The 13967-nt window shown below is 41.6% G+C and overlaps 1 protein-coding gene across 1 annotated transcript in view; it reads left to right on the top strand.

Annotated features, from left to right (window-relative positions):
• Positions 1–10713, top strand: part of LOC117367669 (zinc finger protein 493-like) — a 156069-nt gene extending 145356 nt beyond the window's left edge. Inside the window, exon 9 of the mRNA XM_033960451.1 lies at positions 9470–10713. Coding sequence (XP_033816342.1) covers positions 9470–10520 — 1051 coding nt within the window. The 3' untranslated portion in view covers positions 10521–10713. The remainder of the gene's footprint in view (positions 1–9469) is intronic.
• The last annotated feature ends 3254 nt before the right edge of the window (positions 10714–13967 follow it).

Below are 13967 nucleotides of genomic sequence, written 5' to 3' on the forward strand. Positions count from 1 at the left end.
CTCACAGTCCCACTCCCAAAGCAGCGGCGCGAGGTGGAGAGCAGGGAGGCTGTGGTGACGTAAAAAGCGCGCATGCGCACTCGTGTTTCCGCGACAGATCAGGGAACACGACTTTTGAGTGCGCATGCACGGCCTAGCATTTTATTATATTAGATTGTATTTCCCAGTATCTTTATGTTTATAATTTGTAAACCATTTGAAACAATGGTTAATTTAATTGATAAGGAAGGTGTGATACTTGTAGGCATGGTAGATGGGATTAGTCTCTGGCTTCTTTGACCCATTCAAGCAGCCTATCTTCTTGATAAACAATCCAGTCTGGCTGAATGATTAATGTATGTGAATTCTGTGTAGGAGCACAGAATTCTGCATCAACATTCCAGAGTCAGATAATTTCCCATAGGCCTTTGCTGACATTAGTTCTGCCGACTGAAAATGCTGATTGCTAGCAATAGCTATGCTGACATCTCCCATACTTTTTTTTTTTTTTATTCTTTGAAATGAAGGCAAGCTTGCGGTACCCTTCTATAAACAGCCAGTCTGCATTTTGCAGATGCCTCGCTTACCTTCAGCATTATAGCAGCACGTCCCCTGTCCTGCAGAATCTCCAAGCTATGAAGATAAACAGTTCCCATTATGAGTTCAAACCTCTGTCTTAGATTGTATAGGCCATCATCTGGGCGGGGATCCCAGTATGCTTATATCTTACCCGTCCTTGAGCGAATGAACGGTGCATAAGGGATGCAGGAAACTTTCTCAGGAGGTTCAGGATACCAAGATGTCATGAGAGAGTATGGGATAGGAGATATTATGTCTGACCCTGGTATTCAATGCTATGCCAAATTAAAACCAAATTAGAACCAAATTAGCAAGTGTTAGAGAAGATACTGGAAATACATGTATAACTGCCTTAAAAGCTATAAGGAACTTTGTGAGATAAAGAAATGTTCATGTTTCACTTTACAGCAAAGGAAAATCATAATAATACATAGCAAAATTTGTACAATAATTAAGATAATGATAGGGTGAATTAAAACATTAAATACGTGGTTTGCAGTGGGTGAATACCCAAAGAAAAGTTCCCAAACTGAGACATGAGTGTCTCGTAGCAAATTTTCTACAGTTTGTGCAATCTGTCCATTTTCAAAAGTGATAGTATGATTCACTTCTTTGGAGGTTTTCTTAAGTAGTTCAATGTAAATATGGAGTTCAGTAAAGTTCAGCAGCTTGTGGAATGTCTCATTCCCCATACCAAGAGGTAGTGGATGCAAGTCTGGAATGTCCATAGAATTATTAGTTACCAGAGGTGTGGAGTAGGTTGTCCCATTAATGGTGATGGAGGACAGAGGTGAATGATTACACCAGGTATTGTTCAGTAAATAGGTTGAACTGTACAGCAAAGCGTTTTTAGGAAGGTGGCTGTCATGACACCGGGGATCCAACGAACAGGAAACGTTTTGTGGAAAGAATAGGTGAAAACAAAAATGTCCAGCTCCAAGGTAGTACAATGTGTGTGAAAAAGTAGAGGAGTAGAAGATCTTTGCGGACAGTGAGCAGGAGGATGAATTAGTCCAGCAGGAAGTGACAGTCTCTTTAAACTGATGAGGTTCACACTCGAAATGAAATGGTGTCTGCACACAGAGTGAGGGATCCATTGGCTTAAATGAAGTCCAGGTATCATCCAGCGGTAGTACCCATGTGATGTGATCCAAAGAATATAAAAGCATATTATCAAGCTGCACACCAATATTAACTACAGGATAAATAACTGTGTGGTGTCCTGATCATGGGATCAAAGTACAGATAGAGCATCCTTGTGGTGAACAGATTGGAACACTCACTGTCCACCAATCAAGGTGCGCTATAGCAAAATCAGGTACTTTGGTACTAGCCATCTGGACCAGAGACAGGGGCCAGTGGCCTAACTTAGCTGTGATTAGAATTTCTTTTAGGATAGTAATAAGCTCGATCTGTACTTGATCACAGGCCATAGCCCAGGAAATATTTTTTCCCAACCTATATTCCTCATGTGCTAAAGTCACAATTTTATGTTCTATAATGGGTGAAATAAGAGCAAATGTGTCTACCATTACATTGGATAATTTAGAGGAAGCTTCATTAATAATATGCTGTGAGGTGAACCCATCAGAAGCATGTTGAGAGGTGGATCCCATCTTATTGCGTAGTACCTCTATATCAATTGTATTAAGAGCACCTAGTGCAGTTCCTGTGCCACCTAGAATAGTGTCCAATCATGTTTATTTCTACGTTGCGTGGTTTGGGCGGTACCTGACTGCATGTCAAACCATGTATTCAGCATATGTATGTGGTTAGCAACAAATTGCGAGCAATTTGGGTATCTATGATTAACTAAAAACAATTTTGGAAATAAATGCCAAGTAAGAAAATGGTATTCTACATCATATAAAACATCATGTGGTGCATCATATTTAACCTGAAAGGGCTTTCCTTCCTGAAACATATTGATATCAGAAAGGTAGAGTACAGGAGGGGCTGAGGTGGGAGGAGGTGGGGTAGTAGGAAAGCAAGATACATCAAAAAAGAAAGACGTCTCAGTAATGTGTTGTTGGTTACTCTGGACCCATGTATAAGAAATCTTACCGCTATCCTGACAGGAGATATTATACAGAATCAAGGCAGGGGGGCCCTAGAAAGTACTTCTCTGGGGGTGCTTTTAGTTCCTGTGTTCTTTTTAAAGAAGTGGGGACCGGAAGTGCCCACTTTACTTGGGTGATGTTGACTGAGTAGAACACTGGCTTGTCATCAATACAAGACGGCAGTTTATCTTTTCAGTAACTGCTCCACAGATTTGGAACGCCCTTCCAATTTTTCTACGAAATGAGCATGATCTGGGAAAATTTAAAAGTAATCTAAAAACATTCCTTTTTAAAGATGCCTTTGGTATTTAATCCATTAAGCCTTAGGCCGATGTTTTTATTATTATATTATACTGTTATATGTCTTCCTCATGTATTTTCCCTTTTTTGTTCTACTTTTCTATCATGAATTGTATTTCGCACCCCTTTTTTACCTTATGTTACGAATATGTTGAACCATTTTTAATATTATGTTATTATTTAAAGTTTGTTTTGTATTGTTTCCCACTGAATGTATTTTAAAATGTACATCGCTTTGAATTATGATTAAGCGATTAATCAAAAGAACCATTAAACTTGAAACTTGACTTGAAACTTGTCCTGTACAGAACAAAAACTTAAGATGACAAGGGTGGTTCCTTCAAGAAAAGGTGGGGGTATTTCTTGATAGCGATATACCCCATCTGTGGATTTTGTCCAACCGATTGTGCATATTCGAATGATAGTTCCTGTAATGATACTTGGGTAAAGGAGAGCATATACAAGAGTAAACGGGAACCGTGACATCCTGAAACTAACTCTAAACTTAAACAAAGCAACTAGTACTTACTATTGGTCAAATGCAAGAAGCAAAATAATTTCTACTACGTATTTACATAACTATTGTACTCCTGTTCTATAGATAGGGCTCATCAACTATGCAGCAGGAGTGAATAATATAGGCGGCTGTGTGGAGTTCTTATACGGCACGAGCTTGTCTACAGTGGATCCAGCTGTTTACGGATAGGATGGTGGAGTCTGGCGGGGCTCTGCCCCCAGAATTTCCAGATGTGGAGTCAGGGCTGGCATATCTGGCGGATGCCTTTTATGGTATTGTTAGTGCTTCAGTGAAGCTGATGGCTCTATCAGTGGTGTCCAGTTGGCACCTATGGCTGAGGTATTGGACAGCGGACGCTGCCTCTAAATTGCGCCTGGTGCAGCTTCCTTTTAGAGGCTAATTATTGTTTGGAGAGGACCTGGATAGGTTGGTGAAGGATTTTGGAGACTCTAAGTCTCAGAGGTTGCTGGAGGATAGGTCTAGAGGTGCCCCTCGATCCCCTTCATCTAGGCCATGTTTTCGGGATACCAGGGAAGTCGGCATATAGGGCGTCCTATACTGCGGAGTACAGTGCCAGGTCCAGGATTTTGCAGAAGCAGCCTTCGTGCCCTGCCAGAGCTTCCTCCAAGAGAGTATCCTTCCATTCCATCCCAGACTGCCCTTCTTCTTCAGGAAGCACAAGCTCTGCTTCGTCTCCGTACCATCAAACCAGTTCCTTTAGAACAGCAGAACAGGGGTTTTTACTCCTTTACTTCCTTGTTCCGAAGAAGACGGGCGATCTGTGACCCATTCTGGATCTCAGGGCTTTCAACAAATTTTTAGTCAAAGAAAAATTTTGAATGTTGTCCCCCCTTTATCTCCTTCTGGATCTGAACGACTGGTTATGCTCTCTGAATCTCAAGGAGGCCTACACTCATAGTCCCATTCATCCGGCCTCCCGTCAATATCTCATATTTCGGGTGAGGAATTTGCATTATCAATATAGAGTGCTGCCCTTTGGCCTGGCTTCATCTCCCAGAGTGTTCACCAAGTGCCTGGTAGTGGTAGCAGCAGCTCTAAGGAACCATGGTCTTCAGGTATTTCCCTACCTAGATGACTGGCTCATCAAGGATTCCACATCTCAGGGGGTTATTGTAGCGACCCAACGGACTACATGGTTCCTACAGAGTTTGGGATTCTAAATCAACTTTCCCAAATCACAACTTCAGCCCTCTCAGAATCTACAATTCATCGGAGCTGTTCTGGACACTATCCAACTCAGAGCATTCCTTCCGCAACAACGTCTGGAAGCTCTCCTTCAACTCTGTCATGCAGTGTCTTCCCGCTCTTCAATCTCAGTGAGACACATGATGGTACTACTAGGGCACATGGCCTCCACAGTACATGTGACTCCTTTTGCCAGACTTCATCTCAGAATTTCTCAGTGGACCCTGGCATCACAGTGGACGCAGGCTTGTGACCCACTTTCTCGACACATTGCAGTCACTCCTTCCTTGAGACAGTCTTTCTGCTGGTGGATGCTCTCTTCAAATCTCTTCAGAGGCTTACTGTTTCAAATGCCCCCTCATCAGAAGGTCCTCACAACAGATTCCTCGACCTAAGCTTGGTGAGCTCCTCTCGATGGTCTCCGTACTCAAGGCCACTGGACCAGTACGGATCGTCAGTGTCAAATCAATCTGTTGGAACTCAGAGCGATCTTTAACGCTCTTAAAGCTTTTCAACATTTTCTTCACGACCAGGTAGTCCTCATTCAGATGGACAACCAAGTCGCCATGTACTATGTCAACAAACAGGGAGGGACGGGATCTTCCGCCCTTTGTCAAGAAACTCTGAAGATTTGGGACTGGGCAGTCCGCCACAACACCTTCCTCAAAGCTGTCTATATCCAAGGGGCGAAAAATTGCTTGGCAGACAACTTGAGTCGTCTTCTGCAATCTCACGAATGGACATTCCATTCCTCGCCCCTTCATCACATTTTTTCGCAGTGAGGAATGCCTCAGATAGATCTCTTTGCAGCTCCCCACAACCACAAACTGCCTCAGTTCTGTTCCAGGATATATTCTCCTCATTGCCTCGAGGCAGATGCTTTTTTACTGGAATGGACAAATCTCTTCCTGTATGCATTCCCTCCATTCCCTCTCATTCTCAAGACTCTTGTCAAGTTGAAGAATGTTCATGCCACCATGATTCTGATTTCTCCTCGGTGGCCGAGACAACCTTGGTACTCCCTTCTACTTCAACTCAGCAGCAAGGAGCCATATCTTCTACCAGTCTTTCCGTCTCTGCTTACACAGAGTCAGGGATCTCTGCTTCATCACAACCTGCAGTCTCTACACCTGACAGCTTGGTACCTCTCAACATAACTTCTCTTTAATTTTCCCAATCTGTACGAGATATTTTAGAGGCTTCTAGGAAGTCTACCATTAGACAATGCTACCACCAAAAATGGACTTAATTTTCGACATGGTGCATCTCTCGTGATAAGGAGCCTCAACATTCCTCCTTATCTTCGGTTCTAGATTATCTTTTGCACTTATCCACCTCTGGCCTCAAGTCTACATCGATATGAGTCCATCTCAGTGCAATTGTTGTTTTCCATCAGCCTACTGAAGGGAAACCCCTCTCTGCTCATCCAGTGGTTTCCAGATTCATGAAAGGACTTTTCAATGTCAAACCTCCTCTCAAACTGCCTCCAGTGTTTTGGGATCTCAATGTTGTTCTTGCTCAATTGATGAAGCCTCCATTTGAACCAATGTCTACGGCTCATCTTAACTATCTCACTTGGAAAGTGGTGTTTCTCATTGCCCTCACATCTGCTCGATGAGTCAGTGAGCTGCAAGCTTTTGTAGCTGATCCACCTTTCACTGTGTTCCATCATGACAAGGTGGTCCTCCATACTCATCCTAAATTCCTACCTAAAGTGGTTTCAAAATTTAATCTTAACCAATCCATTGTTCTTCCAGTGTTCTTTCCAAAGCCTCATTCTCACCCTGGAGAATCAGCCCTTCATACTCTGGACTGTAAATGTGCTTTGGCCTTCTATTTGGAATGCGCCAAACCACACAGAACTGCTCCTCAACTTTTTGTCTCCTTCGATCCAAACAAGTTGGGACATCCAATCTCTAAGCGTACCATCTCCAACCTGATGGCTGCTTGCATTTCTTTCTGCTATGCCCAGGCTAGATTACAATTACAGAGTCGAGTCACAGCCCATAAAGTCAGAGCAATGGCAGCTTCAGTAGCTTTCCTCAGATCTACGCCTATTGAGGAAATTTGCAAAGCTGCTACTTGGTCCTCGGTTCATACTTGCACCTCTCACTATTGTCTGGATACTTTCTCCAGACAGGATGGCCGTTTTGGCCAGAGAGTATTACAAAATTTATTCTCCTAAATTGCCAACGCTCCCACCATCCCATTCTGGTTAGCTTGGAGGTCACCCATATGTGAGAATAGGCTGCCAAGGCTACCAGAAAGCACAGTTACTTACCGTAACAGGTGTTATCCAGGGACAGCAGGCAGCTATTCTCACAACCCACCCATCTCCCCTGGTTGGCTTCTTTGCTAGCTATCTGAACTGAGGAGACTCGCCCTGCGCTGGGCGGGAAGGCACTCGCGCATGCACCGTGCGGCTGACTCGAAACTTCTAGTTTCTACAAGCAAGTCTGCTTGTGAGGCTGTTCGCATCCGTGCTCCGTGGATGATGTCACCCATATGTGAGAATTGCTGCCTGCTGTCCCCGGATAACACCTGTTATAGTAAGTAACTGTGCTTTCTGGTAGCTCTGGCATAGTCCAGGTGTGTGTCTGTATTGCAGGTGTTGTCCTCCAGAGATCCGTTCTTACGTTTCTCAGAGACTGGAGTTTTGATTTGGACGGTTCCTTCCTTTCTTCCTAAGGTGGTGTCACCTTTTCATGTCAATCAGTTCCTCTTCCTACCGTCATTCAAAGAAGAGGATTGGGGATTGCGGTTTCCTGCTTTGCATTTGCTTGATGTACGGAGAGTGCTCTTGCACTATCTTCAGGTTACTAATGATTTTCAGCGTTTGGATCATCTTTTTGTGCTCTTTTTGGGTCCTAGGAAGGGTCTAGCGGCTTCCAAGCCTCGGTGGCCCATTGGGTCCGAGAGGCTATCGCTTTCGCATATTTGTTGGTGGGCAAACAGTTGCCGGAAGCTCTCCATGCTCAATCTACAAGGGCAATGGCTACGTCTTGGGCTGAGTCCAAGGGGTTTTCTCTGGAAGAAGTTTGTAGGGCGGCCACTTAGTCGTCCTCAAACACATTTTCTAAGCATTACCGCTTGGATGTGGCGGAGTTCGCGGAGGCGTCCTTGGGTGCTTCAGTTATTGCACAGGTGACATGATTGTCCCAGCCGAGTTGAGGTGGCTTTGCTACATCCTACTAGTAATGTAATGTAATGTAATTTATTTCTTATATACCGCTAAATCCGTTAAGTTCTAAGCGGTTTACAGAGAAATATACATTAAAGGATACAATAAAATAAGATAAATAAACAAAGAATTGGTACTTTGAAATTCCCTTACTGTCCCGAAGGCTCACAATCTAACTAAAGTACCTAAGGACAAACAAATTAGTAAATAATAGATAGGAAAAATAAAGAATAGAGGAAATGAGATATAAAGCATCCTAACAAGAATACATAGAAAACATTGATCTCATTACAGCCATATTCTTTTGAAGCAAGTGTACATCCCAGCAATAATAAAGTGGGTAAAGTAAATTAAATTAAAATTATTTGAATTAAAACTAGATATATTTAAATTAATTAATTAAGAGAAAATATATGGACTTTATAAGTATGTAAGAAAAGAATAACTAGTCTCTGGATTCATCTACTACCGGCGCTAAGGAAGGAAAAATTATGTCCTACCTGTTAATTTTCTTTCCTTCAGATGCAGCAGACGAATCCAGAGCCCCACCCGATCGGAATTGTTCAAAGATTATTTTTATCACAGGTTATGTTCATGGTTGGGGTCAAGATATTCTTTTGCTTATGGGAAAGAAGTTTGTTCAGGTTCAACTGCTTTATCCGGATGCTTGGGCATTGAGCAATACTGACTGGCCAGGAGGGACTCCATCCAAGATATACACCTGTGAGTCAGTTCTCTATCTCCACCTGTTGGTAGATGTATGCTATCCCACTAGTCTCTGGATTTATTTGCTACGTCTAAAGGAAAGAAAATTAATAGGTAGGACATAATTTTTCCATCCTTGCTATGTGCTGTGGAGTATTTCTGAATTTTCACATAGATATTTTGGTTAGTGAATGTAATCAGAGTAAAGGGAATCATTGCAGAGACTGGAGGGGAGGATGAGATGTTCAGAACCAGCAAATGAGATCAGGATGGTCTGTTTTCATGTGCTATTGCTCACCTGTCTACAAACAAATTAATTTAAAGACTGTTCTACCAGCTGTATAATTTACGTATATGCTTTCATTTTTATCTGACAGATGATGGATTTGGGAATAAGAGAATGAAAGTATGTTATGGGCAGCAAAAGGAGGAATGGACATTCAAAGACCCTTCAAGAGACAGCCCAGATTGTTCAGCTGATAATGTACCTAGCATGAAAGAAAATACCTTAACAGGAAAGAGCTCGAATGTATGTACTGAACAAGAGAGAAATTTCACCAACTGTTCAAATCTCAGACAAAATGAGAGAATCGGCAGGCAGAAAAAAATTCAGAGACAAAACAATCTGTTTCAGTATAGGGATTGTGAAAATTCATATACATATAAATCACAACTTATAATTAATGAAAAAGTGCCAAAAGAAATAAAACCATCAAAATGTTCTGTACCTGATGACAACTTCAGACAGGTATTTGAATTAATCAGCGTTAGCAAGAAACAAGTGCATGAAATGAACTCCAAGGCAGCGAAGCTATTTAAATGCTCTGAAGGTTATAAAAGCTTCAATCAAAAAAGTGACCTCATACTTCATGAAAGAATCCACACAGGAGAAGAACGATATACATGTTCTGAATGTGGAAAATCCTTCAAAAGTTCAAGTAGCCTCGTAACTCATAAAAGAATCCACACAGGAGAAAAACCATATAAATGTTCTGAATGTGGAAAATCCTTCAATAATACAGGTAGCCTCGTAACTCATAAACGAACCCACTCTGGAGAAAAACCATATAAATGTTCTGAATGTGGTAAAAGCTTTGATTCTAACTATAAACTCAGAATTCATGAAAGAATCCACACAGGAGAAAAACCATATCAGTGTTCTGCATGTGGGAAATCCTTTAATAATACAAGTAGCCTCAGAATTCATAAAAATATCCACACAGGAGAAAAACCATATCAGTGTTCTGAATGTGGGAAATCCTTCAATAATACGAGTAGCCTCAGAATTCATAAAAATATCCACACAGGAGGAAAACCATATAAATGTTCTGAATGTGGTAAAAGCTTCGATTCTAATTATAAACTCGGAACTCATAAAAGAATCCACACAGGAGAAAAACCATATCAGTGTTCTGAATGTGGAAAATTCTTCAATGATACAAGTGGCCTCAGAATTCATAAAAATATCCATACAGGAGAAAAACCATATCAATGTTCTGAATGTGGTAAAAGCTTCTATTCTAACTATAAACTCGGAACTCATAAAAGAATCCACACAGGAGAAAAACCATATCAGTGTTCTGAATGTGGGAAATCCTTCAATAATACAAGTGGCCTTAGAATTCATAAAATTATCCACACAGGAGAAAAACCATATCAGTGTTCTGAATGTGGGAAATCTTTCAATAATACCAGTAGCCTCAGAACTCATAAAAGAATCCACACAGGAGAAAAACGATATACATGTTCTGAATGTGGAAAATCCTTCAAAAATACAAGTAGCTTCGTAACTCATAAAAGAATCCACACAGGAGAAAAACCATATACATGTTCTGAATGTGGAAAATCCTTCAAAAATACAAGTAGCCTCGTAACTCATAAAAGAATCCACACAGGAGAAAAACCATATAAATGTTCTGAATGTGGAAAATCCTTCAATAATACAGGTAGCCTCGTAACTCATAAACGAATCCACTTGAGAAAAACCATATAAATGTTCTGAATGTGGGAAATCCTTCAATAAAACAAATAGCCTCAGAACTCATAAAAGAATCCATATTGGAGTAAAAACCATATAAATGTTCTGAATGTTGAAAATCCTTCAATAATACAGCTAGCCTCGTAACTCATAAACGAATCCACTCTGGAGAAAAACCATATAAATGTTCTGAATTTGGTAAAAGCTTTGATTCTAACTATAAACTCGGAACTCATAAAAGAATCCACACAAGAGAAAAACCATATCAGTGTTCTGCATGTGGGAAATCCTTTAATAATACAAGTAGCCTCAGAATTCATAAAAATATCCACACAGGAGAAAAACCATATCAATCTCTCCCTAAGTTTGGGGAGAGTCCCCATAGACTGGAAAACAGCTAACGTCATTCCACTGCACAAAAAGGGTTGCAGGGCAGAGGCTGCAAACTACAGACCAGTGAGTCTCACATCAATAGTATGCAAACTAATGGAAACACTAATCAAACGTAAATTAGACACAATCTTGGATGAGGGGAATCTACGGGATCCCAGTCAACACGGATTCACCAAGGGTAGGTCCTGCCAATCCAATCTCATCAGCTTCTTTGACTGGGTAACAAAACAGCTAGACTTGGGAGAATACGTGGACGTCATATACCTAGACTTCAGCAAAACTTTCGATAGTGTCCCGCATCGCAGGCTATTGAGCAAGATGAAATCAATGGGGCTGGGAGAAACACTAACTACATGGGTCAATGACTGGCTGAGTGGCAGACTTCAGAGGGTGGTAGTTAACGGTCCCTCTCTAAAACATCGGAGGTGACCAGTGGAGTACCGCAGGGCTCAGTCTTGGGCCCAATCCTTTTCAACATATTCATAGGGGACCTAACTCAGGGGCTTCAAGGTAAGATAATGTTATTCGCTGACGACACCAAACTATGCAATATAGTGAGAGACGGCAATTCACCCAATAGTATGACACAGGACCTACATTTGTTGGAGCTTTGGTCCTCGACCTGGCAGCTGGGCTTCAACGCTAAGAAATGCAAGATCATGCACCTCGGCAGCAGAAATCCGTGCAGAACTTACACCTTGAATGATGAGACCTTAGCTAGAAATTCAACAGAACGAGACTTGGGAGTGATCATCAGCGCAGACATGAAAACTGCTGATCATCTGGAGAAGGCTTCATCTAAGGTAAGACAGTTGTTAGGTTGCATCCGCAGGAGTGTCGTCAGCCTGAAGCCTGAGGTCATAATGCCATTATACAGAACCATGGTGAGACTTCATTTGGAACATTGTGTGCAATTCTGGAGGCCACACAGTGCTGAAAGTAGAGTCGGTGCAACGGATGGCCACCAGGATCATCTCATGGAAAGGCTGAAAAATTTGCCACTGTACTCACTCGAGGAATGTAGGGAGAGAGGAGACATGATCGAGACGTTTAAGTATATTACCGGCCGTATCGAGATGGAAGAAGAGATTCTCTTTCTCAAAGGACCCTCAGCCACAAGAGGGCGGATATCCGCTCAAACTCAGGGGCGGGAAATTTCATGGCGACACCAGGAAATATTTCTTCACCGAGAGAGTGGATGATCATTGGAACGAGCTCCCGGTGCAGGTGATCAAGGCAAACAGCGTGCAAGAATTTAAGAGCAAATGGGATGCCCATGTGGGATCCCTTAGAGGGTTAAGCCAAGGGAACCTGTCACCAGGAGTGGGATCCCTAGGATAGTAGACTAGGGGGGTGGGTCAGTAGAGTGGGCAGACATGATGGGCTATGGCCCTTATCTGCCGTCATCCTCTATGTTTCTATGTTAATGTTCTGAATGTGGTAAAAGCTTCTATTCTAACTATAAACTCAGAACTCATAAAAGAATCCACACGAGAAAAACCATATCATTGTTCTGAATGTGGGAAATCCTTCAATAATACAAATGGCCTCTGAATACAGAATGACACGGTGACAAATTCATCACTATTCCCGTCCCCACAGATAACCGCGGGGAAATAATCCCATCTCATTTTTTAGTGTCTATTTCAACCTCAGTCCTTCTACACCAGCATTCTTTAAAGCAAAGCTTGAGGGTCAGTGGTTGTGGCCATTCATATTCTGATTCTTCCCTCTCTCCTTAAAGAATGACATGAAGATAGTTTCGCATGGTTATCCGCGGGGACGGGGACGGTGATGAATTTTGTCACCGTGTCATTTTCTACCTTAGAATTCATAAAAATATCCACACAGGAGAAAAACCATATCGGTGTTCTGAATGTGGGAAAACCTTTAATAATACAAGTAGCCTCAGAACTCATAAAAATATCCACACAAGAGGAGAACCATATAAATGTTCTGAATGTTGTAAAAGCTTCGATTCTAATTATAAACTCGGAACTCAAAAGAATCCTCACTGGAGGAAAAACCATATAAATGTTCTGAATGTGGAAAATCCTTCAATAATAAAAGTAGCCTCATAATTCATACAAGAATCCACACTGGAGAAAAACCATATCAATGTTCAGAATGTGGTAAAAGCTTCAATTCTAAATATTATTTTGAAACTCATAAAAAAAACCACACAGGAGAAAAACCATATCCATGTTCTGAATGTGGGAAATCATTCAAAAATACAAATAGCCTTAGAATTCTTTAAAAAATCCATATTGAAGCAAAATCGTATAAATGTTCTGAATGTGGCAAAAGCTTCAATTATAAATATAAACCCGGAACTCACAAAAGAATCCACACAGGAGAAAAACCATATCAGTGTTCTGAATGTGGAAAATCCTTCAATAATACAGGTAGCCTGATAACTCATAAACGAATCCACACAGGAGAAAAACCATACGAGTGTTCTGAATGTGGGAAAACCTTCAATAATACACGTAGCCTCAAAACTTATAAAAGAATCCACATTGGAGAAAAATCATATAAATGGCTGGACTCTGTATTAATAAGGTATGTCAGACTAGCAGAAGGTATTTTGCTGAGCTCGCTGATAAATTGGTAATTGATCATGTGTTTGGTTTGGACTGGAACATGGTGTCATGTAGAATATCCAGTGAGTTGAAGCAAAAAAACAGACAAGACTAGCTGAGTCATGTTCCCCCCCCCCCAAGATGTTGGGTCGAGGTGACCTTGAACTGTGAAGAGTTCTGAGGACAGGGGAATTGACATGATGTCGAATGAACCAATTGTAAGAAGAGGGTGTAGGGGAGTTACGTATGCTATCTGATGGAGGTTGGCAGCTGTTGTGTATTTTGTTCCCCACCCTTGGAGAGGTTGTGCAAAGAAGGACATGGGCCCTGAAGACACGTATGCATGACTTTGGAACTTTCCACCCATCACATGGTCTAAAATTTATGCATAAAAGTCTATTCATGGAAGAGAGGGAAAAGGCTGCTCGGAAGAGCCTGGTTCTTGTTTTGGATCCCCTTTTTCTTCAGGGATCCTGAGCCGTTTCAT

Source organism: Geotrypetes seraphini, chromosome 10 (genome assembly GCF_902459505.1).
Source record: "Geotrypetes seraphini chromosome 10, aGeoSer1.1, whole genome shotgun sequence".
Taxonomy (NCBI): domain Eukaryota; kingdom Metazoa; phylum Chordata; class Amphibia; order Gymnophiona; family Dermophiidae; genus Geotrypetes; species Geotrypetes seraphini.